Consider the following 27,948-nt stretch of genomic DNA (forward strand, 5'->3'; position numbering starts at 1 on the left):
AAGGGACTGTTTATGTCCATAACATGTTTTTGAAAACATATCAAAGTATGCGCCAGTAATAAAATGCTACAAACGCCCCTATTAACCATCCCCAACGAAAAAAACTAGCTTAAACCATGCTGACCAGATTTAAAAAAAAAAGTGATCAAAACCCATATACAGCCACCCAACTTGACCAAGCCAGGGAAGCGGAAACCTAAATTGAAATTATTTTCCCCATCAAGGCGGTCTGAGATATAAACGAAAAAGTGCAAACGCAATACTAGAAACGCTTCCTGTTGCAAGAACGTGAAGCGCAGCTTTGAAAAAAAGACTCTCTGCGTTCTGCTTCTTTTCCGCTGTGCTGCAGCTGCATCCAACTTTTTTAAACGCTAAAAGAACATAGAACGCGCGTTCTGTGCGTGTTTGTGAACGGCCCAGAAATTACAGGCTTAGGACCACGCCTGTCCTAGAAGGAGGAGTGGGTTAAGGCGTAAGCGAAGAATTTTTTCACTGCCACACTTTACAGCTGCAAAGTAGCACAGGGCAAAAAAAGTTCGAAAATGTCCGGCGTGGCATCCACACTCGCCAAGAAGAGAGCCGAGGCGGCTTCTGGCTTCGGGACGAACGCAAATGCGGTGAAGTACCTGAACCAGAACTTTGAGAGTCTGAGAAGTGAGTGTCTGAGCCGTGGCCAGCTATTCTGCGATGCAACCTTCCCAGCCGCTCCCGAGTCTCTGGGCTTCAACGAACTCGGGCCACGATCGCCAAAAACCAGAGGTGTTGTGTGGAAAAGACCTGGGGTGAGTTCCTAAGAAAGCAACATAAATGTAGATTTGCCAAAATAATGTATCATGTAACTAAATTCTATCTATCTATGTGCCATTAAACATTAATTTCTTGGTAATGACTCATCCCTTGAAAATGTTAATGGAAAACAGGCAAGAACAGAACAAATCTCCATGTAAGTGCTTTTTACCATTTCTGCAGGAACTGACCTCCACTCCGGAGTTTATTGTTGGAGGGGCTACAAGAACAGATATTTGCCAAGGAGGTTTGGGTAAGTAAAAGCCCTTTCTATGTGCAGTTCTAACAGATTTAAGAGTCCACAAGATGTCCATTATGCGAAATGACAAAAGCACGTGAGATTGACCAAATATGTCTTGCATTTTATGAAGCTCTCTTGGAATCGTTCTTATTCTTTTTAACTTTATTGGGAAATCCCCTCTAAACAAGTTGAAACATTTTATGAAGCACACCCAATGTCTTTGAGTATTATGTTCCCCTTTAATAAGCAAGTTTGCATGCTCTCATAATGCTGTGTAATTCTTAATACTAAAGGAGACCCAGTAGTTAGTTCCTCACACATCAAAGAAGTCTTTGTGCATATTTTGGGAAAAATACTAGCCACTGCTGTTTTCAGCTCGCGTGTTTGTTTTACATGTAATGAATCTGTTGAGCCTGATGGAGAAATCCTCATGAAGTGGGGTGTGATATGCACCATTGCACAACACAGAGAATGATTCCTGTAACCTCTGGCTCAAAAGTATGCTTATTATATTCAAATCTGACTCTGTGTTAACATTTTGTTGACTTTTTTTGTTGTAGATTTTACTCTATTACTTATTTTTGTGTACTTGCTTCCGTATTCATTTTTTTAACAAAACATTATTTTGTATTTATTAATTGAAGTTTGGTTTTATTATTTTTTATTTAATATATTTTTTACTTTTAGTCAGTTTGATGTCTCTTCATGTGCATAGATTTAGTTTCAATCATGCAATATTTGTAGCCTCGCTAAACACTCCAAAGAGGTATAAATTATTGCATGAAATTAAATTAAATGGTTTCTCAGTTCAACTTCATTCTTTCATAATCAGAAATAGTGCTAGAAGAGTTATGATACTGGTTGAGGAAACCACAATATATCAAGCCAGCCTGTTACTATAGTAACACTTTCAGTGTTGTTGCACATCATAGTATGATCAGGAACAAATTGTCATAGCTGTATGAAAGATGAAAGATGAATCATCCAACTGAAAAGGAAATGTTTTTTAGCTCATTCTGGAGACTGATCAGCTGACATGTTGTGGAAGAAAAGTTGTCTTTGTGAAGATCGTGGAATGCAAAGGATTTTTGGGGCAGGACAAACAGTGAAGGCCTACAAACAAACCGCTAGAGGGTTGAATCTCAGTATTTGCAACTAAGAATGTCGGAAATTATCTTAAAGGGATAGTTCACCACAAACTCGAAATTCATATCTCTGCTTTGGTAAAATATCAAAGTAAATCTGTTCAAATGTATCAAACTTCCACAACCACAAGTGTTTCCTTTCTGCAGGTGATTGCTGGCTCCTAGCAGCCATTGCTTCCCTAACCCTCAATGAAGACGTTTTGGCTCGTGTCGTTCCATCCAACCAGGGCTTTGGGCAAGACTATGCTGGAATTTTCCACTTTCAGGTAAACAAAGTAGATATGAAAGTTCTGTTGCACTTGGACAGCTTGTGAAAAGAAAAATGTTGAATAATCGGGGTGTTTGGAGAGAGATAATGTTTTAAGGAATGAGGCCTTGCTAGGAGGTTGCTTGGGAGTTGTTCTAGCTGGTTTCTAGGAAGTTCGACAGATAAATGTTAAATAAATGTTATCACTTTTTAACAGAGAGTCACAATGGCTTGATTTTATGGGTCATGGTGGAATGTTTTTGCCAGGACAGGAAGTCAAACTGATCAATAGACGGACAGCATTAATCCCAGAGGAAGTGCAGGCCCTGCTCAGTTCCTCTATGAGCTCAGCCTTACTGTACTTTTAAATCCTACATTTTGCTATGCTTCTGATATTTAAGCATTTAAAGGGGGTCATATGATGCTGCTAAAAAACACATTATTTTCATTCTTATTACATTATTATTTTTTCTCTTTGCATCGTTTTTTTACAAAGCTCATCAGTCAGAAAAATGAGGTGTATTCTGATTGGCCAGCTATCAAGTGCGAAATGTTACGCCCCCCAACATATACTTTTATGGCGTGTCCTGGTCAGAACACCGGCATGACAGGAAAAAAACAATAAAACCCATTACAAATGAGGCAGTTATTGTATCTACTGTTGTTGGACATAATTACTGATTATAATGATTTCTACTGTCTTTTTATGCGTTACGTTGCATATCGCACCTGTAAACAAAAAACCATGTCTGCACTTGGGATCGTAGAAACGAAAAACAACAAGCGCTATTCTACACTGCTCAAAATTCGCATTTGAATCATCAGTAGCAAATCCTTTACAAATGTAAACCTACTTACATACCGTGAGTCAGAAGCACCAGACTGTCCTTGCAAAGAGTGAGGAACGGCCCGCGGCTTGAGTGAGTGCCAGCCAGCGGCTAAAACGAGGAACGGCCGCCGGATCCGACGAAGGAGCGGCAGGGGTTGCGGCAACCACATGTGATGACCCCAGGCTAGACTCCGCATCATCCACGGTGAAAGCCGATCCGGCGATCCACAGCGTGAAGTTGATGTATTTCCTCAGTGACCAGCACGGATTAGCTCTAGGCACGACAAAGCAGATATCATGCTCTCTTGGAGGACCAAAGAAAGTAGTTTCACTTTCACAGTGAAACACACGGCGTCTAAAAATAGAGAATAAAATGTACACCTTCTTTCTTTGCGTGAACCTTTGGGTGGCATTATGCAAATTTTCCCACATAGTGACGTAGACATGTGAGGGCATGTTAGAACAAGATGTTTTAGGGGGGCGTGGACGAGTCTTAACTTTTATAAAGAATATATCTTTGGAATTGAGTCTTTAGTCTTTGCAACTTTACATTTCTTCTTTGTGCACCAAGAGCTTGTAGACACTCCAAAGAGAAAGGAAAAATTGATATTGTATCATATTACCCTGTAAGGGAAACGTTTAAAAAATTAAAAAATTTAGCTCAAAGGGAATCATTTAAGATTTTAAAGGGAATTTGAACAGAATCACTGTTTCACGGCTGATCACTGAGACGCCCTGTGATTCACTGAATGTGCCGTTTAACATCAAATCTGCGCTGGATATTAATATCCAAAGTATATTGAAAACACTATCAATTAGCACAGTAACAAGATCGGCAGTTTAAGACATTAACTTGTAAGCACAAAACACAAGATACTTCTCTTTTCAATATGAATAAGTCTTTATTAGATAAATCTAAGACATATAAACTAATCTAACACATAAACGCACGCACGCACACATTCACACAAGTTGCAGGAAGATCGAAAGTTAGGGAAAGATGAGTTTAAGAGAATGGAAATGTGGAATCCCAAGTTTACAGCAATACTTTCAATTGCATAGACATGAACAACCATCAATCACTTAATTAACCCTCGCACTGAGTTCCTCAATGAGGTTAAAATTATATTAGATACACCAGTACAAATGTCTGAAGGTACATTGCCCGAGTAAAGGTGTCCCTTTGTTGTCGCTGATTGGCTGGAAGTTCAGTAGTCGTTGAAGTGACGTTTTGGGAAGCCCGTGGTTGGGCGTTGGCTGAAGATGCAGAGAGTTGTGTGTGGCTGGATGAAGTTGAACTCGACGTTACAAAACTTAACTCAGAACACGAAACTCTCAAACGGAAAAGAAAAGAAGTAAAGTTTGGCGAGACTAGGTGGTGTTCCTTCTCATCGTGGCTAAGTAGCAGCAGGCGTGCAGGCTGAAGCACGCTGGAACCGCGCTCAAAGAACAATGATGACAAACAGCATGGCTAAAAGCTAAAGCTAAGAAGCAAAGCTAAAAGCAGGCATGACTGATAGCAAAAGCAGAGCTAAAACTAAAAGCAGGCATGACTAGTAGCAGAAGCAAAGCTAACAACTAAAAGCTGACAGCAGGCATGACTAGTAGCAGAAGCAAAGCTAACAACTAAAAGCAGAATTTTATGGTGTCCTGAGTATTTAAACTGGCCTGTTGGCCACACCTCAAATGTTGTCTTGACCAATCAGATATTGTCTTGGCTCGGGGGTATCGTAAATCATGATTCCTATAACCAGAATATGATACATTTGACAAATAACTGATGGTCAGGACTATTTCAAGCAAGCAGATTGGATTACATAGATACTAGACATGAATATCTATCCTTAAGCTATCCCATAGTTATTAAAAGACATACACAATAAGTGATTATAACATGATAGTCAAATGTGTGGGTTACATATAAATGAATATGGAGTTAAAGGGTCATGAAACCCCCCTATTTCAGCGCAAGTCTAGCTCACACTGTTTTTGAAAAATGCAACTGAAATGGGCGTGGATGGCTGTGAGAAGGGGAGGGGAGTGTGGATGTGGTATTGCACGGCAGGGATAACTGTTATTGCATATCATTACAAATGTGTCGTAAAACGTAAGCAAAAAAAGTTTTTTTTTAAAAAGCTGGCAATACACTGACACTATTTCTGTCATTTCAAAAGTAACTGAACGCCCTGTCATCAAATTCTATTGAATAAAACATATTAAATGTACATATTAATTATAATGTCATTATAAACAACTATATACTTTATATACACACTATAAATTAATATATTTGCAAATAATAGATTTCCGGTTAAAAAAAAAATCCGTGCCTAAATCGACGCGCCACCTGAACAACAATAGTAAAGATGGACAGCGACATAGAAATATACAGTGACGGCAGCGCGCAGGGTTCTGTGGAGGTGGAGGACTTCTCGAGAGGCGAAGCTCTCTCGAGAAAAATGTTTGCTGCATATATATAAATTAGATGTGTCCGTTGTGGATGGCCAACCAGCCGCACGGAGCCAGACTCTAGCCCTGGCAGCATCGCGGGGAAAGCTATGCAATGCGCTTGAACTTTTGCACCACGCATACAAACACTTGCGTCCCATGATCGCCTCTCTCATCGACTATGCAATATCACAGTTTGTTTGATAGGTCTATCATTGAAAAGATCCACGTGGTATCATGATTAATTCAGTGAAATGTCTTCTCATTGGATATGAAGGCTCAGCCTCATTAATAATTATGAGAGAACGATGAGTCATCACTGTATGATCCGTACAGAAAAACGTCACATCCTGTGACGTAGACTTGATGAAGATTTCAAACCCGGAAGAAGAAAATAGCCGATACAAACTCAAATTTAACCATTTATATTCTATTATTAAATTTTACAGATTATAACATTGTCTTCTATGGTGTTAAACACACCTACCTCTGTTAAAATCTCAGAAAAATTGGTTTAGGGTTTCATGACCCTTTAAGCGATGGACTGATATTCATTTAGAAGTCATTTTGGAGTTCATTTTGGTCCATATATATGTGCAAAAGACAATTTCTTTGTCATTCTCTTGACAAAGATTTCTGTGGAGACCAGAGGTTCAAAGGCCCCCCCCCCCCCCCCCCCTTAGGAATTTCAGTCTGGTTCTGCTGGGTGGGGGGAGTTTTTAACTCTCATGGGTTTACATGTGATGTCCGACGTTGCATCTCACTTACGAACAACAAATTTGACAATCTCTTCTGCAAATTAAAATTGTCAAATATTGTTTTTAATGTTGAAAGCTGTTCTGTGAAAGCATTGGTTGGTTGGTTATCTTGCTTGGGACTTGTGGCACAGAATGTTTTATGACTTCCTGTTGCCTTACTGAGGAATTCGGCTCGTGTTTAAGCCACAGCCCTGATCGACTCTTTAATTTGTCTGGTTCGAGTCATTTCTGCTACAACCCCTTTAAATCATTTCCAGATGATCGGTGAAGATGCTGCACAATCGTGTGTTATGTGGCTGTATTCTAAGTCTCATCTGCTGAGTCCTCCCTAATTTAAGTACATTTGTTTTGATGGTTGCAGTTGTGGCAGTATGGGGAATGGGTGGATGTGGTGGTGGATGATCGATTGCCCACTCGAGATGGAGAACTGCTGTTTGTTCATTCTGCCACAGGCTCAGAGTTCTGGAGCGCCCTGCTGGAGAAGGCCTATGCTAAGTGAGTCATATAACATCCCCTTTTGTTGAGCTTGGGATGTGTTTGTCTTGCATCTTAACAACCACAATTGCTGTCTAGCTACATTTTAAAAGTAGTCTATTAAAATTATAAAAATTAATTCAATTGAAATTATAAAAATTAATTCAATTGAAATTATTAAATGTTTTTGAGTGAAGAGTCTAATGCATTTATTTGATCAAAAATACAGTCAAAACAAAAAAAATTAACAAAAATAATTTTTTTTTTGTGTGTGTGTGTGTTATGTCTTTGCAGTGTAATCACTAATAAGTCATGCACAATCCGCACACAAATGTTGCCCAAACACCATTTTGGGGCATTTTTGGTAACTTCATTGATAAAATACTTGTTTAAGATACAATACTTGGTAGTCTGTGTATCTCTTTTTGCACACTTTCCCTCTGAGTGACACTGTTCTCTCGTTCAGAGTGAATGGATGTTATGAAGCTCTGTCTGGAGGTTCTACCACAGAAGGTTTTGAGGATTTCACCGGTGGGATTGCAGAAATATACGAGTTGAAAAGCGCCCCATCCAACATGTTCCAAATCATCAGGAAGGCCCTTGAATCTGGAGCTCTGTTGGGATGCTCCATAGATGTATGAGCTCTTTAGCACACATACAGACACCCAAAAAATGAAAATCCCTTCAGAGAATATGCAGTAAAACAATGCTCATTTTATATAGATCACCAGTGCAGCAGACTCAGAGGCCATCACTAATCAAAAGCTTGTGAAAGGGCATGCCTACTCTCTAACTGGAGCAATTGAGGTTAGTCATCTAAATGTCTTACATTTTCTAGGCTCCTTTGGCATTACTGTTCAGATAATGCCTTGGATTAGACTAAATTAAAATGTTTTTCTGTGCATTTGCCTTGGTTGAAGGAGACTTACACTGAAAGTAGCATTTTATGTGTTAACATTTGTATCTATAATCTATCCATACTCTTGTCAGGTTAATTATCGAGGCCGAAAGGAGAAGCTGGTTAGAGTTCGTAATCCTTGGGGTCAGGTGGAATGGACGGGGGCCTGGAGTGACAAGTAAGACCCAAAAATGTAAAACAATATTCATTTATTAAGATGTACATTTTGCAGTTTCATAAGCTTGTAATGAAGCTGTTGTAGTGTTCTACACTATAATATAGCCTGACTTTATTGCTTAATTATATCTGTGTATTTTAGCTCTTCTGAATGGAATGCTGTCGATTCATCTGAACGTGAGAATGTGAAGTCAGAAGATGGAGAGTTCTGGTAAAATTCCGTGAAAAACCATATTACTGCATCACTGAAGCTCTTCTTGGCAAAGTTATTCACTACCTGTTTGCACTTGTGTAGGATGTCATTCTCCGAATTTCTGAAGCAATATTCCCGCCTAGAGATCTGCACTCTGACCCCAGACACACTGACATCTGACTCCGTCAAACATTGGAGTACATGTAAATTCGATGGCACCTGGAGACGAGGCTCTACGGCTGGTGGATGCAGGAACCATCCATGTAAGCATGTTTATACTTCTGTGCATCTGCTCAAGTTTGACATGAGTTTAGAGAGGGACTATCTATCGATACATTTACATTACATTTACATTCACTCATTTAGCAGACACTTTTATCCAAAGCGACTTACAAATAAGGTCAAAATCAACAAAAGAGCAACGATATGCAAGTGCTATGACTAGTCTCAGTTAGCCTAATGCAGTACACTTAGCAAGTTTTTTTTTAATTATATAATAAAATATATAATAATAAATATAATAATATAATATAAAATATAATAAATATAAAATAAATATAATAATATAATATAATTGATAATAATAATAATGATGATATAATATAATAATATATATTAATTTATATATATATATATACATATATATATATATATATATATATATATGGAATGAAACAAACAAAAAGCCAGTTTCAATTAAATTTCAATTCTAGTTTCAATTCAGTTTCAGTAGCAATGTAAACTTTAGTTTTGCACCACATAAAATAAATTAAATTTTAATATATATTCAAATAGAAAAAGGTTATTTTAATTTTTTTTTTTTACTATATTTAATAAATAAATATTCATGTTTTTAGTGTAATTTTGATTGTATTGTATTTTTCAGACAAACATTTAATGTTTAATTTCAAAAAACATAAAAAAAAAAAAACTTTTTTACAGTAGCATATGGGGGGTCCGTGTGAAATATGCGACCTAGGACACTGTAACATGTCATTTGTCTTCCATAGACACCTTCTGGATGAATCCTCAGTTTAAGATCAAACTGGAGGAGGAAGATGATGATCCTGATGATGATGAAGTGGGCTGCAGTGTGCTGATTGGCTTGATTCAGAAGAACCGGCGTAAGCTGAGGAAGTCTGGAGAGGACATGCACACCATCGGCTATGCCATCTATGAGGTGGGGTTGATGAGATATAAATGTTTCATGTCTCTTTTGTTGGAAATGTATTGACATAACCTGTGAAGGGTGTTGCTTATACAAATATTCTTTTTGTTCATTCTAGGTTCCTCCTCAGGTGAGCACAATGGAATGACTTGAAAATGATTTCTGAAAATTGAGATGTGGAGAATTAACATAAATTGTAATAATGAAGCATTTTAAATATATTTAGCTAAAAATACTAGTCAATAAAATCAACATAGAAACTGTTCAAAACCACCTAGCCACTGCCTGGCGACCACCTGTAAAACCCTAGTAGCGCTGACTTTTGCTCCGGCAAACACCACTCGAATGTAAAAATCTAGCTTATTCTTCCTCTGGTTCTTGATCACCTCATTGCAGTTCCATGGGCAAAAGGACGTTCATCTGGATAAGAATTATTTCCTGAGCCACGCTCAGAAAGCTCGATCTGAGACCTTTATCAACCTTAGAGAAGTCAGCACCCGCTTCAAACTTCCTCCAGGAGAATATCTCATCGTCCCTTCCACATTCGAACCGCACAAGAATGGAGACTTCTGTGTGCGTGTGTTCTCCGAGAAACAGTCTGAGATGCAGTAAGGACTGAAAACTTTCAATAAGCCCTTTATAAGACCATGTTTAAGTTACTTGTAGTGTCTTCAGCATATGATCAACCAAAGCCCTCTTTATTACAAGCTGTCCTAAGAAACCTGTCAAGAAATTAAGTTTTTCTTTTTAATAATTCTGTGGTCAGAAAGAAATTATCCCCAATCTGTTTATTTCCTTATTTATCCAAATTATTTCCTGTATATAATGTTTATATTATTTAAAGAAAATGGGTGCTGTGAGATTTTTGTCTGTATGTGATAGAGTCTGTGTCTCTTATTTCTTCTAGACAATGTGATGACCCAATAGAGGCAAACATAGAAGATGTAAGTCCCATTTTCCTGTGTCTCTCTTGAAATGCTACCTTTGACTTTATTAATGTGAATATCATCAAGAAACCTCTTTTCTGACTCCTCAGGAGACTGTGTCTGAAGATGAGGTTGATGCTGGCTTTAGGGGACTGTTTACTAAACTTGCAGGAGATGTGAGTTATTTTAGCCCTTGCATAATGTTAATGAATTACCTTGAAAAACATGTTTGACCTCATTAAACATAAAACATTAATAATGTTTGCTCTTGGCTCAAGGACATGGAGATCTCTGCCACTGAACTGAGAACAATTTTCAACAAAATAGTCTCAAAAAGCAAGTCTTTTCTTTATACATGAATATTTATTTAAAAGATCATATTCATAAAGATGCTTGGTAAACAATTTGTCTTCTCCGTACAGGAACGGATATTAAGACAGATGGTTTCAGTTTGGAAACATGTAGGGTCATGGTGAACCTCATGGATGTATCCTTTACAGACAGTCCAACAGGCAGTTGTTTAAGATGTCCAAAGATACATTTCTGTTTCATTTCATACGTCATAAGCAGTTTGACTTAACTCTGTTGCAGGAAAGTGGCAATGGTAAACTAGGGTTAGCTGAGTTTGCCACTCTTTGGAAGAAAATTCAAAAGTATCTGGTAAGTTTGTGGCATAGAAAGTCTAAAATGCTACTTGCAAACCTTGTCTCGGGATGAAATCCTTGTGTTTTTAGGTCATTTATAAGAAGAATGACATGGATGGGTCCGGCTGTATGAGTACACCAGAGATGCGAATGGCTTTAAAGGAAACCGGTACGCTGACCTTTGACCTTCATTCAAACTTTTTGTTTAATGAAGGAGCAGCAAGTGAACTTGATTTTTTTGTAATGGTGGCACAGGGTTCTCTCTGAATGACTGCATTCATCAGAGTCTGGCTGCACGCTATGGAGATACAGACATGAAGATCGACTTTGATAACTTTGTGTCCTGTGTGATGCGCCTGGAGATGATGTTCAGTAAGAACAGTTCATTTTTTCTGATTGGTTGAAAATGTAGGATTCAGTGATGTTAATGAAATTTTTTTATAATTGTATGGCTATGACTTTTTTTTACTTTCAATGAATAATTTAAGTAGAATTAAAAAATGTCTTTCAATGTTTGTGTGTGCAGCATGTTTTCTTATATATAGTATTATATAATGTGATTTAATTTATTTCTGGTGTATGTATTCATTTTTCTTTATATATTTCATTTCAATTAAAAGCAAATTCTTATTTTTTTAACATTTGTAGAAGTGTTCAGAAGGATTGACATAGACAACAGTGGGTTCATTGAGTTGGACTTCTTCCAGGTATTGAATGTCTTGCAGTCTAATAGAAATGTGTGCCTTAATGTTTAACCATTTTGTGTCTAAGTGTTTTAAATGGTTCTTTTTCTTTCTTTCAGTGGCTGACGTTTGCTATGATTTAAAGGCCCAGAGGATTATAATGAATAGTATTTTTATTGTGCTAGTTAACTTACACAGAAGACCATCATAAATTGGTCATAAATGCTTCATTAGTATGGTGGACATCCTAGAATTTGTAAATGTGTTCATTGTACTTTGCTTCAAAGATACAAGCATAGTTGCCTGTTGTTTTATTTGTAATGCACTTTCCTCTTACTGCAGTGCTTGCAAGGCATCATTGTTTAGATTTTTTTGCTGCTCCAAATTGTGTGGCTCGTTGATGACAATTGTGCAATTACTTTAAATGATCGGACTTATGTTTTTCACCTGGTCATATAGAGTTAAAGAGTTACACAAAGTTACACATCCACCTTTTTAATCCTGTAAGAGTGGCACAACCATTTGTAAATTCTATGGGTCTAGCTTCCAGTCTCATCCGCATCCAGCTATTTTTAGCTGTACAAAACAGCTTGTTTTGCTGGTGTGTCTTACCATATAATGTAATGTATTATGTTTATTATTTGCACACTGGTTTATAATGCAAACAGTTTTACTGTTTACTGCACATTGTTATTCTTCTCGTTATTTCCCTATAGCGGCTAATGAACCGGAAGTCTTGCCCATAGGCGTACTTCCGCACTGAAAAATAAGGTGGATAGGGACCAGATTATCAAATCAAACTTGAAAGTGAACACTTTTGGCCAGTAAGCAACTACATAGCAATGCTCTGGCAATTAATCTAGCATCTTGGTTTTGTGAGCAAGCACCACTCACATTTTTTATATATAAAAAACAAATTGTGAAACCAACAGTAAAATTACAGTCCTGATGAGATCGCTTAACAAAGTAAGATTTTCTGCTTCCATGTTGTTGTTTTTTCTATTGAAGTTTGAATGGGATATATCGTAGGAATTGTCACCACATTATAACAGCAGAGAAGTATGATTTGTTATTGCTAATCAGTGGAGTTAAGCCACAAAACTCTCTTTTTGCTCCAGTGCACAGAATCCATTTAAACTTTTTTGTCAGTTGTCGATTTGTTGTTGTTTTTTTATGCTTTTTTTAATGAAATTTAAAATTCAAGCCTAAAACCAAGTTTACTTTTCTTTGCTGTCTTGCAAGCAATGGTATTCTTTGTGTAAATTCAACATTTGAAAATTATAAATGCCTAAAATATACAGCCTTGTTGCTGTATAGAAACAAATTAAATCCTTTATTATCTGTAACATTATTTCCAGTGTTCACGTTATTCATTGGGTTTCAAGGATGTCGACCTTTAAGGAGAATTTCTGTCAGTAATTTTAACTGTCTATCTATATTAATATTAGCCTCTTGGAGCCCAAATTGTTTTTTGGCGACTCTTGCATCATCAGCCTGTACCATCATATATAAATTAATTTTAAAAACATAATCGTGAAGCGTAGCTAAATCTACGCTAAAACGATCAATAATGATTATTTGTCACTGTACAGAAATATTATTTTAACGCGACTTTTTTCGCGTCTATTTAGCCCATTCTGACCAATTTAAAAAATATATATATTTTTTTAATTATTATGTATTAACATATTTGAAATCGTGTTGAAACTACTGTATGAAAAAAAGTAGGTACTAAATGCTGTAATGTATTATGTAAATCGAGTATTTACATATTTATATACCTTCTCCTTCAAATCCAGCATAATTTGGACCCGTTATTTGTAAAGTACAGTAGGCTACTTGACGTGGCAAGTGCACTTGTCTGTGTTTATCGCCCCGCCTCCTTTAGACACACACACACACACACACACACACACACACACACTGAAGCTCTAATAGTGTATTGCGTATCTTTCGGGAAAATATTACTGTATATATCTCACGGAAGAGACTGACAGGACCGCAGCTGCAAGGCAAGTTTAACGGTTCTTATATTTCTGAATCATGTCGAGATTTATTTAGTTCTGTTTTGTCCGTGTTCGTGTACTTGATCTCCGTCGGCCTGCTGTAGTCTGTCGCATTGAACACTTTATTTAGCGTCAGATATGCATGTTATGCACGTATTGAATCTTGAAAACGTTTTAGGTTAGCATCGCTAGAAATTACAGCTAAGTTGATATTGATAAATAAATGAACCGCAGTGATTTACGAAGGTTGAAACAATGAGTTAACGTTACTAAGACAATGATACGACAAAATGCTTGGCATCCCATACAATTTAGAAATTAAATAATGTACAGAACAACCATATGCTTAATAAGTCGCCACTACAAGTGTATATAAAATGTTAAATATAAAGATTAAGGTTTTAAAACGGCCCTGTGGTGGACTTCTCTATGTGTTAATAGTTTTTGTACATGTATCTATATACAATGCAGGTTCACACTGAGTGTGATTTGTGTTGAAATGAATAGGAGGCCCTCAGTCTGTTATTGAGTTTTGATGCCAGCAGCACAATCCAGTCATTGATACAGAGCGATAATAGAAATATGATGCAAGTGCTGTGATAGTCTAATATATAAAATTATTTGCCATGCACTGCCAATATCTGGATCTAAAAATTGAGTGAGATGCTTTTAGAGCAGATTATGAGTCTACAAATCTGAATATTTAACTGAGCAGAGCCACAGAACATCATTCATCACAGTTATCAAAGACAGCATTTAACACCAGACCTTCTGCTTCTGCTCTGTTTACATTTTTTAACTTATTGATATAGTATGCATAATTTACTTTAAAGTAATTCTAACTGATGCCCTCAGCCTTCAGTGGAACCAAATTGCATTTGGACACTAAAATTAGTGCAAAAATATTTTGTAAAACGTATTATTATTATTATTTTTATTTATTTTTTGCCCATTTTTGCACTGCATCCTTAACATGTTCCACTAATGTTTAACAACCACAAAGTACTACCTCACATAAATCTTTTTTTTTTTTTTTTTTTTGGAAACTGGTGATGATATCCCATAAACCTTAGTGAAAAATTACAAAGGACATTACTCTTTCAATAGGTACTAATATCAATAGGTACTAATATGCACTTTTAAAGTGCTAATATGTACCTTTAAGATAGCAATGTGTACTATTTAGGGGTAAATAGGGTACAAAGATTTTTTAGCCCCAGTGACAGCTCTGTATTTTTTATTTTTTTTGAGAGTGTATGATCTTTTGAAAGCTAGTGTGCATAATTTGCATATAAGTATCAATCACGAAGTTTTTAGGTTCTTTTGTCTTTTTCATTGTAGAAAAAAATACAATGCAAGGTAGTCTGTGTCTACACAAAGGCACAAACATGATTAAAGTGTTTGAGTATGAATCCCTTTGCTATCAGTTTTGCTGTTTAGAACTGCCTTGCATCTCACAGTTCCAGCATGTTCACATATGGAGGAATCTCGGCACAGATCAGTGCTAACAGGCTACAGGCAGAAGGTGTGGGCTCTTTTGAGCAGGCTTTACACTTCCAGAACCAGGACTTTGAGGCACTCAAACAGGAGTGTTTGGAAGGAGGCTACCTGTTTGAAGACCCCTGCTTCCCCGCTGAACCACCCTCTCTCGGCTTCAAAGAACTTGCCCCTTATTCCTCCAAAACCCGTGGTGTGGAGTGGATGCGCCCTACGGTGAGGGGAAAAAGAATTAGTTTTTATGCTATCTTGTAGTCTCGTATACTCAACAAGGCTGCATTTGCTTGATCAAAAAGTACCGTAATTAATTTAATTTATTGTCATTTATTTCTGTGATGGCAAAGCTGATTTTTTTTCAGCAGGCAGCCATTGCTTCAGTCTTCAGTGTCACATGACCCACCCAATCCTTGCGGTTTATAGCCACACTGACCCCTCCCTTCTCTCTATTGCAGCTGTTGTCACTATTATAAATTCACATACACAATGATTATAACATTTCTCTAGACACACTTAGTCAAAGCACACATGATTCATGTAAGGTGGCTTCATTCAGATTAATTGTTCATTCTTTACAGCATATGAGTTTGTTCTCTGGCAACATAGGAGTGGCGGCAGTAATTACATTCATGTCATTCATTCCAAAGCCTGTTATTTTTTTAGATAATACATGAAAATATCTTATTTTCAACACCAGGGTTATCATGGTTAGCTAAATCTAAAACTATCAAATCATAAATATAGTGTTACTTGAAATAAAATAGCTTAAACTTATATTTCTCATATTTCGACTAGTTGCCAAAGCATTTTTTTTTTTACCTTGATGTACTTAAATAAATAAAATGAAAACTGAAAAAAACTATATGGACATACATGTATATGTATAGTATGTATGTATATGTATATATATATATAAAACTTAAAAAAATGGAAGAATACACAAAATTCTGAAAACATTAAGTAAAATTACAATGAAAACATGCTATATTTTTTTTTTTTATTATTATTCAACAGAATCCTAATTATGCTAAAATCACACTCTTCCATACATTGACAGTTTATGGTCATCCCACATTTCAAAAGATTCTTCAACATTTTTACTTTGTTTCAAACATTTTATTTATTTAATAAAAATAAAATAAAAAAAAACAGAATTTTTGTTTGTTACAAAACGAAGATGTTTTTTAATTTTTGGCTGTGAACTGATCTTATAAAGTCTTGTTTTAATAAAACAAATCTCTCTGGGTTGCCTGATTCCAGTCTCAGCCCTTCTGATCGCTCTCTTTCTGCAGGAGCTCTGTGATGATCCTCAGTTCATTGTGGGTGGAGCCTCACGGACAGACATCTGTCAAGGAGCTCTGGGTAAGTTTTCTGGTTGTTCAAAAGTCATCAGAGTATGCATAGTTTCGAAGCATTTGGAATCCCCTCCAAATGATTCAAAAGCTGTGAAACTCAAAGCATGACTCACCACAGAAAGAACAGCTCATATAACTGACCTGAGGCGTGTCTGCATGTGACTCATCCACTTCCCGCTGACCTTGAGTCAGTGCATGTTTGTGATGGTGCCAACTTTTCTCAATCAATGTGCATGTCAGATTTTTCTAGTTATTATATATAAATCCACCATAGTGCAGTACATGTTTGTAATCCTTTTACATAAGCTAGTTTAAAACTATCAAATACAGTACAAGACAAATATCTGCACACATGAATTATATAGTGACCAATTGAAAACTCTCGTTTATTAGAGCCAACAATGGTAGTGTATGTTCAGCCTGCCGCTGGCCCCTTAAGGTTTTGAGGCTGTGGAAAATTCCTCTGCTCTGATGTGAAGATCTGAGTGGGATGTAATCCGGATTGGGTTCACACAGGCCTCACAGAGAAAATAAACCCCTCCCCTTTCTCTGTGTCCCCCTGCTGGTTGTATAGTGGTAGTTCAACTCCTGTGTTTTATTTAAAGACAATATTGATTAAAGAATTGTATTCAGGGATTTTGGTGTTCCAGCTATTTAAATAAGTGGTTTTATTTCTCCTTACCTCATCTGTTTTTTTTTTCATGGTCAGGTGACTGCTGGCTCCTCGCTGCTATAGCCTCGCTGACTCTTAATGAAAGACTCCTCCACAGAGTCGTCCCTCAAGGCCAGAGCTTTCAGGAAGACTATGCTGGAATCTTCCACTTTCAGGTTCTGAAACACAGATGCATGCTCTAGAGGTTCTTGTTGTAAGTTATACAGTAAATAGGGTTTTTAATCTGAATGTTTATGCTTAAATGCTTATACTGGCACAAACATGTATTGGGCTGAAATATGAATTCATTTAAAAGAAATCATTGTGTATTAATTTTATATATTTTTTTTTTCTGTTGTGCAGTTCTGGCAGTTTGGTGAGTGGGTCGACATCGTGATTGATGATCGGCTCCCGGTGAGAGACGGAGAGCTCATGTTTGTCCATTCAGCAGAGGGAAATGAGTTCTGGAGTGCCTTGGTTGAAAAAGCCTATGCTAAGTATGTCCTGATAGACATTTTGGTGAAGGCCAGCAAAATGTGTTCTTACTAAACAAGAATCATTTTCAAAAGTGGAGAGTCTCTTTCTTGTTTAATAAAGATTCTCCATACTTGTGTTTTTTTTTGTTTGTTTTTTTGTTGTGCCAGGCTAAATGGCTCCTATGAGGCTCTCTCTGGAGGATCCACTACTGAGGGTTTTGAGGATTTCACCGGAGGGGTTTCAGAGATGTACGAGCTCCGGAAGGCTCCGAGAGACCTGTACCGAACCATCAGCAAAGCCCTGGAGAGAGGCTCCCTGCTGGGCTGCTCTATTGATGTGAGAACTTGAATTTACTATACTTCATTTACCACAAAATTTAATCACATTTAATGTCAGTTGTGATTGCATGGATTTACAAAACACTAATAATATAGGTAATTTGATATCTCTTTAGAAACATTTATTTATCTCAATTTAGGTTTAGGTTAATATTTTATTTCTGATTGTGTGTCAGATCACCAGTGCCTTTGACATGGAGTCTGTGACGTTCAAGAAGCTGGTTAAGGGTCATGCTTACTCAGTGACGGCTCTCAAACAGGTGATGCTCTCAGTATATGTTCCTCGTAAACACATTTGAGTTTAATTTTGTCTGCCTTCATGTGTGCAATCTCTCTTTGACAGGTGGAATTTAGGGGTAATACAGAAAGGCTAATCCGCATCCGTAACCCATGGGGTCAGGTCGAATGGACGGGGGCCTGGAGCGACAAGTAAGAAATAACACAGATATTCTTATTTAGTTCAGCCCAAGTCACTGAGTAAGAAGACTGTGTATGTTTCCTCTCCAGCTCCCCCGAATGGGATGAAATTGATCCATCTGAGAAGGACGACTTGCACTTACAAATGGAAGATGGAGAGTTCTGGTGAGCTTTATCAGCAATACAAATGTAAGGAATAGTTCACCCAAAATGTAAACTTTGCTGAAAATGTACTCACCCTCAGGCCATCCAAGATGTAGATATGTCTGTTTCTTCATCAGAACAGATTTGCTCACCAGTGGATCCTCTGCAGTGAATGGGTGCCATCAGACTTAGAGTCCAAACAGCTGATTAAAAAAATTGTCTTTTCTGAATCAGGAGAGAAATATGCACAGATCAAGCACTGTTTACAAGCAAAAACGGTCCAGAACAGTTCTAAACAAATATGTGGTTGGATTCTTTTGAGAGGAGTGGACAGTAGGGGATCAACTTATTCAGGAAGCATTATTATAGATTCTGGACTTATATATTGGCCATAAGCATTGATTTAAAGTTGAAATGCCTTAGTGATGGATTTGTTTCTTACAAATATGCAACTTTTCACTTACTAGATGTTAACTGATGGATTGGAGTCGTGTGAATTATTGTGATATGTGTATCAGCTGTTTGGCCTCTAATTCTGACGGCACCCATTCACAGCAGAGGATCCATTGGTGAGCAAGTGTGGTTTGAGGAAACAAACTCATCTATATATACTTGATGTCATGCAGGTGAGTACATTTTTTGAAAACTTGTATTTTTGAGTGAGCTATTCCTATAAATCTGACACATCAGGAGACCAAAAATGCATTGTGTACGCTCACAGCATGGATAAACACTTCCCTTTGTCACCAGGATGTCGTTCAGTGAGTTTTTGCGGCAGTTCTCCAGGCTGGAGATTTGTAATCTGACCCCTGATGCTCTGAGTGATGATGACCTGAGCCACTGGAACACCATCAAGTTTCACGGTGCCTGGCGGAGAGGCAGTACCGCAGGAGGCTGCCGAAACAGCCCCAGTGAGTAACACCCCGGTTCACATCCAGCGATTGACCCTGATGTGTTGATTAGTGGCACATTTTTTCCTAGGATTGTTTGACAAATTCAAAGTTCAAATGAACAGTATTTATTTGAGCAAGAAATCTTTTGTAGCATTAGAAAAAATCTTTACTGTCCCTTTTAATCAATTTAATGCACTATTGCTGAATAAAATATAAATTTCTTGTTAAGTAAAAAATATTACTTATCTTAGCACACACTTTTGAACAGTAGTGCATAAAGCATCATATCACAAGCAAGATGAAACAATTAATCATGAATAAATCAAGCTCAGCTGCCAGCTTCATCTGGGATTTGAACTTTTGACTGGTGTGTGTTCCTGTTCTGTTTGGCAGACACATTCTGGATCAATCCACAATATAAGATCACATTGCTGGAGGAAGATGATGACCCAGAGGATGAAGAAGTGGCCTGCAGTTTCCTGGTGGCTTTAATGCAGAAAGACCGCAGACGGTACCGCCACCACGGACAGGACATGCACACCATCGGCTTTGCTATCTACGAGGTGAAGAGCAAAATAGGTTCAAATTGAGTTGATAGATGACTTTGTTCTAGAAAGGAAAAAATGCGTAATTGTTTCCTTTCTTTTTCCTCATTTTCTCCTCCTTGCAGATTCCTGAAGAGGTATGAACATGTCAACAATTTCTTTGTTTTATAGGTTTGCCTACATCTTTAAAGGCATGTATACTTCCATAAACAGATCATTTATTTTTAAAACAGAAGGTTGAATTATCCTCTAGATTATTCACAGTGGGATAATTTTGTGGACCATTTCCATCTGTCTGCAGTATGCCGGCTGTCAGAACGTTCACCTCAAAAAGGACTTCTTCCTAAACCACTCATCGTCTGCCCGCTCTGAGACCTTCATCAACCTGCGGGAGGTGAGCACTCGTCTCCGCCTGCCTCCCGGTGAATACATCATCGTCCCCTCCACCTTCGAACCCAGCCAAGAGGCTGATTTCGTCCTACGAGTCTTCACTGAAAAGCAGTCAGAGACGGAGTGAGTGTGTGTTCATTTTTGAAATAGAACCCAATAATTTATAGTCATTGTTTACTCCCCTCGTGTTATTTCTGTCTCATTTTTACAGTACATACATTTATATATATAAATGTACATATGTAAATACACACACATATATATATATAAAAACATAAAATGATCATCATTTTTTTATGTTTTAATACAATTTTAGTATAATGTACTAAATGTACTATATGTAACTATATAATTCCATATGCACTACTTAGATGATGCAGTTGTTTTCTTTCCTATTGTGTTGCATTGAAAAAAGAAAATTCGATTTGGAACGAAATTAGGATTAGTACATTTTATTCTGTCACAACTTTCCCTTTTTTCATCAAAGGGAGTTGGATGACGAGATATCAGCTGACCTGGAGGATGAGGTAAGATTTTGGATCCAAATTAGAAAACAAATGCCATATACTTTCGACTTTCTAATAAACGTGGCTCCTTTGGGGTTTTTTGTAGGCAGAAATTACAGAGGATGATATTGATGACTCTTTCAAGTCCTTGTTTGCCCAGCTGGCTGGAGAGGTGAATAAATACATACATGTAAAACCCTTTTTTTCTATTTTAGGTCTGCTGATGTTAGAACATTGCATTTAAATATTAACTTTTGAACTTTTTTTCCCTCTTGTTTTAGGATATGGAGATATCTGTCCGTGAACTCAGAACTATTCTCAACAGAGTAGTTTCCAAACGTGAGTAATGCTATTTTGCTGACACTTGCAGTCAACACAGTCAAAATGGACCTGTTTATCAGATTTGAATGAACTGTTTCGCTCTTAGACAAGGATCTAAAGACAGATGGCTTCAGCATGGAGTCCTGCAGAGCTATGGTAAACCTCTTGGATGTATCCTTCACTCTGGGGTTAAATACAAGTTAAGGTCTATTTACAGCATCTCTGTCATTCTCTCGATCACTATGGAAAATCATTTTGACTCGTTCTTGAGTTGGTAAAAACAAGCAACAGCCCTCTTTACATTAATGCAAGTACAGAAGAAGTCTGAATTTCAGAAATTATAGATGTTTAAAAGAAGAAACCTGAAAACTCAGAGGCTATGTTTATTGGCTTTAAATGCAGATGACAGCGAATATTTGTGCAGGATATGTTAATAAGAAGCATTTATTCGGGTATATTGCCTTGCTAAACTCTTTTCTGTGATAAGTAACATCTGATTTGTTGTGATCAGACAACCTGTATCTGTTTTTACTCTTGACTCCGTTCATCAGAAAGATGGTAGTGCGCGGTTGGGTTTAGTAGAGTTCCAGATCCTCTGGAACAAAGTAAGAAAGTTGCTGGTGAGTGTCTTGGGTCAGCCTTTTTTTTTTTTACTAATTTCAAACATTATAAATGTTCAAAGCTTCTTTAGTATAGTGTTCAAAATAAATATTTCATGCTTTTTTTCCTTTTCACCTAGGGGATCTTCAGAGAGTTTGATATTGATCAATCAGGAACTATGAGTTCTTATGAGATGCGTATGGCTGTAGAATCAGCAGGTAAAAGAGACATTCATTTCATTAAAATGGTGCAGAAACTTGAATGAATTGAGATCATTTACTGTTCATAAATGTTTGCCACGATTCAGGATTTTAATATAATTTCTTATTTTTTTTGTAAATTATTTTTTATTTACAAAGATGCATTGAATTGGTCAAAATGTGATAGTAAAGGCATTTATAATATCACAAAAGATATATATTTCAAATAAATACTGTTCTATTCATCAAAAAATCCTTAAAAAGATTCAGCTTTGCCATCACAGGAACAAATTACACTTAAAAGTATTCAGTATCACAATATTACTGTTTTTACTGTATCCTAATAGTGAGCATAACGCATATTATACATTACATTACAAAATTATTTCAACCCCAAATTTTTTAATGATGTATATATGTATATATTTTTATATATATGTATATATATATATAAGTTAGTCTCATCCTGTACACTTTCCATACAGGCTTTAAGCTCAATAACAGACTCAACCAGATTCTTGTAGCCAGATACGCTGAGAACGAGGTCATCGATTTTGATAACTTCGTCTGCTGCTTGATCAAACTGGAAACTATGTTCAGTAGGTCTTTTTTTTTTTTTGTATGACGTAATATATTTTATTAAATATACCCAAAATGCTTTATCCCAGCTTGGTTTTCATGGTCTTGAACTTCCTTGTAGGGACCTTTCAGCAGTTGGACATGGATGGAACAGGAACGGCTGAGATGAACCTATCTGAGGTGCTCTGGCTTGATTTCATTGAAGTCAAATGTTAAAACAAACCATCTGCAAAACACTAATCTCTCATTGTCTTTTGCTGTGTAGTGGCTCTTCATGACCATGTGTGGTTGAGGTAGTCTATTTCATGAGTGTCCAACTCAAGAACCTGCTGGAAAGTGCCTCAATGCTGAACTCCTCGTGCAACCATACCACTATAACCTCATTAGAATACAGTGCTACTAGGTTTCTAAGGATTTATTTTTCTCTCAGTATTACATATTGCAGTTACACTACAAAGAAGACCCTTCTGGTGTGAAACACAAGAAAGAAGACCTCCACTCACCGCTGCTGTAATGACTGAGAAACATCATGTGCATGGGATAAATATCAAGTGAGGGTTTGTTTTGTGTATTGCCCGAACAGAAGACCGATCTTTATTTCAAAAGGCTGTCTATAAATCGTGCCATGGGGGAAAAAATAAAGCACAGCACTGCATGTTCTCCTATAAGGTGAACTTATGCATCCTATTAAAAAAGCTTTAGATGCACAATGCGTAATTGTGTAGATAGTCATTGATTTCCTATAAACAGAGCTTCAGAATAAACTCTGCGGTTATGCTAAACTTGCATAACAACTGTTTTGTTTCATATGTTCTGAAAACAAATCCTAAACCCTGAAATGTTCTTACAAGTCATATTGGAGTGTTTAATGATGATTTGTGTGAAATTGATTTTTTAAACCTGTTTATGTTAGTAATTTTGAATTATCACACAATTCAGACTTTTTTTGCACAAAATTCTGATAAAAAAAAATTATAAGAATTGCAAGATATAAATCCACAGTTCTGTTGGGAAAAAAAATCAGATTCGCAATATATATATGCACAAGTCCGAGGGGGAAAAATCTGAACTGCAAGATACAAACTTATTTTCTGACTTTTTCTTGCCATTCAGTTTTTTCTTCAGAATCAAAAAAATGTAAAAGTAATTAGAACTTTACCTTAGAATTCTTATCTCTCCCACAGTTCTTACTTTTTCATAATTGCAAGTCCTGAGAAACAATTTAAAGTCCAAATTTGGTTTCATAAACTAAAACAAATCTGAATTGTGAGAGAGAGAAAAAAAAAAGTTGCATTTACTTATTTTTTGTCCCACGGTGGAAAATGGCACACTTTAATCCAGTTGATGTACCATTCTCTACAAAATCTTAAGTAATTATAGTATTACAAAGTTTCATCCACATATTTTATTACAAATTATTCCACAAGTAATCATGAAAGCTAATTTCCTGAATGGCATCAAGGATTTATATACATTTACAAAGATAAGTAGTTAAACATAGGAGACATATTTTAGGATTTGACCTACCAGAATACAAAAACACCAATTTAAACAAATCTCTGAGCAATGGCTAACAGTTTAGAGTATTCCCCCTCCATTTTGCGCAGATGTGTCGGTATGGGAGCTTTAATTCTTGTTCCTGTGGGGTTTCCGTTCTCTTCGATCAAAACCACGTTATTAGAGTCGAAGCGTGGTGTCATTCGAGCTCCAGGCATCTTGTGACCCACTATGAGAGCTTTTTTCTTCTGTCCTTTGATGGCCAGTAAGACTCGGTCTCCCACTTTACCGATTCCATTCTTGGTGTATACATGAATGACTTTTGGTGGACGGTGGTGATGGGTATTTCCAAGAGCGCTGTTGTCGACCACCCTCACACGTGTTAACTTCTGAATAGCGGCCACAGCTGCTGAGACGCTACAGAGAGATGATAATATGATGGGTTTTGTTAAGAACATGCAAGATCATTGAACTGTCAGTGCTACATGAAAAGTCAACTATGATATTTTTAAAAATATATATATATCATAGTAATTCTTAGAAACTGGGCCACTAATCATATATTCATAGCAAAACATTTAAATGATCATTTGTGGTTACTAGTTTATAACTATTAGTTTAGGAATCACACTAGATATCAAAGCCAGGGTGCCCACACTTGCTGACCAATATATTTCTGCAGTCATTCGTGATTATATTTGACCATTTTTGTAGAATTTAGCCCTAAAAAGGCATACTCCAATTCCCTCATATTTCCCCCATGTGAACCTCAAAACTAAAGGAAAACCTCAACAAGGAAGAAACTGTTCACCTGAAAGCCCTCTGCTGCATCAATTTGGGCAAAATCACTCCGGACAACGACAGGGCCATCCTGACCTGACATTAAAAAAGCAACAAGTTAAAATAACATAGATTTTAGAAACTTTGTCTATGTTAATAGCGAATATATTACGGACAAATCTCATGTTATAGGTGAAAGCAAGCAAAATAAGTAGGTGACCTCTTAACATCGGTCAAAATGTTCTTGTAAAGTGATATTATATAGAGTAAACAAATAGCGTTATTAAATACCTGCTCAGATCATTCACGCCACACCAATGTCATGCAACATCTGCGTAATAACAAAGCGACGTTGGCTCTTTTTCTTGTATTGATTCAAAGGGAGTGAACTGAGCTCATTCGCGCCACCTACAGTGCTGGAAGATATACACCGCATTAGCAAGAGACTTACTAAATACAATTAATTTTTAAAGTGATTAATTAATTTTGTAGTACCCCCGGCCTATTTTCTGAATTTATTTGTTTTACTTGATTTTATTCATTTATTTCCACATTGCATAATTATTATTTACATCCAAAAATTAATTAAGGAGTAAATTTAATTAAAAATGTATTTGTTTTTTCAACTCATGTTTCTTTCTTTATTTTGTGTTATTTATTTGTTTGTTTGTTTTCTGAAGGCTTTTGGCCCCATCCATTTGATCAGTGTATATAACAGCTGTGGGCCTTGATATCAATTGAGCAAACTTGCAATGATACCATAAATATTGTAACTTGCAATAACAAATCATTTGTTTTTAAAAGGTTAATAACACAATGCAAAAATGTATGGCCTAGGTCAGTGGTTCCCAACCTTTTTCCTTGGGGCCCCCACTATGTACATTTTTAACAATCCGTGACCCCCCGCCCCGCTTCCGCTTCCGCTTGCATTGTGTTTGCCATTTGATGTTGGGCACTGTTGTGGTCGCGTCGGCGTCTCTTGCATTATGAGCGCGCTTGCCACGCGCAACGCGCCTACATTTGAAATAACGAAATTGTGATTGAAATTGGCATTGTTAGCATATGATTTTTTAAAAACTTTGAAAAAATATTTTTAGATAAAATTATTAGTAGAACATTTTATGCATCTTTATTCACCTCAAAGCATATCCGCTCCTGCGCCCCCCCCTGTGAACTCTGGCCCCAGGTTGGGAACCAATGGCCTAGGTGATATCAAAAAGCTGATATATCTTACTGACTTTTGCAAAAGCTGAAAATAACTTAAAGTGAAAGTAGAATGGTTGTTTACCATTTTAATAAATCGCATACGCATTGTAGGTCTATAATATTAGTCATTCATTCATTCATTCATTCACATCTTAATGTCTGTTTTAACTTCTGAGAATATTTTGAATATTTTGAATTCAACAGCTAGAGGTCATTATTGGACTACAAATGTAACAGAACTTTGAAGTCTGTGATGGTATAAAAAATCAGAGGTGGGTAGTAACGAGTTACATTTACTTCGTTACATTTACTTGAGTAATTTTTTGGGGTAACTAATACTTTTCGGAGTATATTTAAAGATGGGTACTTTATACTCTTACTTGAGTAAATTTTGGGGGAAATATCTGTACTTTTACTTCGTTACTGTGGGCGACGCTCCTCTCGTTACTTTATCTTAATGCAATAAATGTTATAAATGCTTCAGTTTATTCCAAATGCGCCGTCTACTTTTCTCTGGGTAATGAGCGATGCCCATTCGCGAATGATTCATTCTTTTGAGTCAATTCTGTTCAAAGGCTTGATCAAACCAATCGGCAAACGAGTGAATTGGTTCATGAATCAGTTTGAATGATTCGTTCAGTTCCCTGCCGCACGCGCTGAGCGTCTGAAGTGGTTCACTCAAGAGTTGTAACGTTTAAGAACATCAGCAGCGTTGAAAAGGTGGCTATGGAACTGCACTGAATTGAAAGCAAATCTGCAAAGGCTATTATTTGCTAGCGATGGAGATCCCTATTAGATGAACACCGCGTGTGCTGTCTACTGTTTAACAGGTAATAACTTGGGCTACATTCGATTACAGTACGCGATACCACTGTGACGTTAGTTTGTTGTACGTGTGTGGCTTATAACAGAGGGGAGTCAAGTTGAATGCAGCTTCCAAAAGACAAAAAATAGCCGATAAAGATTGTATTAATTTTAATACAATCACACCTGTGCAAGTACGTTCAGCAAGTCCAGCTGCTAAATTCAGATCTGTGATTGCTTGCTGGCACTGAGCCAGAGATAGATGTGTTTTTACAGCAGTGTGCATTATAACTAATCGCACATGATTTTTTTGAGCTTATTAAAGCATTGGCCAATCAGAGGTGTTCCGATGAGTCATCGCTAAAATCCCGGTGCTTCCTTCACTCACTCACTGACTGAATACCTCTTTCTGGCGAATTCTCTCGTCAGAAACAACAAAGTGCAGATCATGTGTGTACGAATCTTTAATTAAGATATTGATTTCACAGTGTTAACAGTTTCAGTGATTTTAATTGGAGTTTTTGAGAGTGATTAAACTCTAGACTGTCAGTGAAAATGATCTTTAATAATGTAATTGTTATTTGCTCTCTTTCTGAACAATGAAAGATTAGTAGCAATATTTATATCACATTAACTTTCAATGTTAAATTCACATTTAATATAAAGTCAGTCGTATTAAAAATATGTTATGGCATGACGCCTATATCTGTTACTTAAGTAAACAGACAGGGTTTTATAATAAATTACATAAATTGGAGTAAAGGCTGATGAAATGTATACATTTATACACGCACACATACATTACATACATTTTATCTATATATCTAAATAAAAATAGGCTCAGTATATATGACCCAAAGTAACTAGTAACTAACTACTTGAGTAGATTTTTTTATCCGATACTCTTTTACTCTTACTCAAGTAACTATTCAAGACTAGTACTTTTACTTTTACTTGAGTAAATATTTCTAGAAGTACTTTTACTTGAGTACAGTTTTTGGGTACTCTACCCACCTCTGTAAAAAATAAATTAGAAATTATCGTTGGTATTGAGGTAAACTGGTAAAATATTGGATGGGGACCATATACTGTATAAGAACAGGGTAGGGACTTATTATTATTATTGA

The 27,948-nt window shown here is 36.7% G+C and overlaps 3 protein-coding genes across 3 annotated transcripts; 2 read left to right on the forward strand and 1 right to left on the reverse strand.

Annotated features, from left to right (window-relative positions):
• Positions 1 to 308: 308 nt before the first annotated feature.
• Positions 309 to 12,878, forward strand: capn2a (calpain 2, (m/II) large subunit a). The gene is made up of 21 exons (XM_059565793.1): positions 309 to 782; positions 970 to 1,039; positions 2,320 to 2,438; positions 6,816 to 6,949; positions 7,395 to 7,563; positions 7,652 to 7,735; positions 7,919 to 8,004; positions 8,146 to 8,214; positions 8,299 to 8,459; positions 9,207 to 9,376; positions 9,483 to 9,494; positions 9,761 to 9,972; positions 10,272 to 10,308; positions 10,401 to 10,466; positions 10,569 to 10,626; positions 10,713 to 10,777; positions 10,882 to 10,950; positions 11,025 to 11,103; positions 11,190 to 11,306; positions 11,583 to 11,641; positions 11,737 to 12,878. Exons 1-21 carry the CDS (start codon positions 543 to 545, stop codon positions 11,758 to 11,760), a joined length of 2,100 nt encoding a protein of 699 aa, XP_059421776.1. The 5' UTR covers positions 309 to 542; the 3' UTR covers positions 11,761 to 12,878.
• A 643-nt stretch (positions 12,879 to 13,521) lies between these two features.
• On the forward strand, positions 13,522 to 23,328 carry LOC132156776 (calpain-1 catalytic subunit-like). Its single transcript, XM_059565802.1, has 22 exons — positions 13,522 to 13,629; positions 15,084 to 15,336; positions 16,410 to 16,479; positions 17,182 to 17,300; positions 17,488 to 17,621; positions 17,769 to 17,937; positions 18,116 to 18,199; positions 18,283 to 18,368; positions 18,447 to 18,521; positions 19,251 to 19,411; positions 19,787 to 19,956; positions 20,064 to 20,075; positions 20,240 to 20,451; positions 20,816 to 20,855; positions 20,941 to 21,006; positions 21,116 to 21,173; positions 21,262 to 21,326; positions 21,707 to 21,775; positions 21,895 to 21,973; positions 22,441 to 22,554; positions 22,656 to 22,714; positions 22,800 to 23,328. Exons 2-22 carry the CDS (start codon positions 15,091 to 15,093, stop codon positions 22,824 to 22,826), a joined length of 2,115 nt encoding a protein of 704 aa, XP_059421785.1. The 5' UTR covers positions 13,522 to 13,629; positions 15,084 to 15,090; the 3' UTR covers positions 22,827 to 23,328.
• A 596-nt stretch (positions 23,329 to 23,924) lies between these two features.
• mrpl14 (mitochondrial ribosomal protein L14) lies at positions 23,925 to 25,210 on the reverse strand. The gene is made up of 3 exons (XM_059565803.1): positions 25,103 to 25,210; positions 24,843 to 24,907; positions 23,925 to 24,448 (listed from the first exon to the last, which is right to left on the reverse strand). Exons 2-3 carry the CDS (start codon positions 24,899 to 24,901, stop codon positions 24,082 to 24,084), a joined length of 426 nt encoding a protein of 141 aa, XP_059421786.1. The 5' UTR covers positions 24,902 to 24,907; positions 25,103 to 25,210; the 3' UTR covers positions 23,925 to 24,081.
• Positions 25,211 to 27,948: the final 2,738 nt, after the last annotated feature.

The sequence above is a fragment of the Carassius carassius genome, chromosome 14 (genome assembly GCF_963082965.1).
Source record: "Carassius carassius chromosome 14, fCarCar2.1, whole genome shotgun sequence".
NCBI lineage: Eukaryota > Metazoa > Chordata > Actinopteri > Cypriniformes > Cyprinidae > Carassius > Carassius carassius.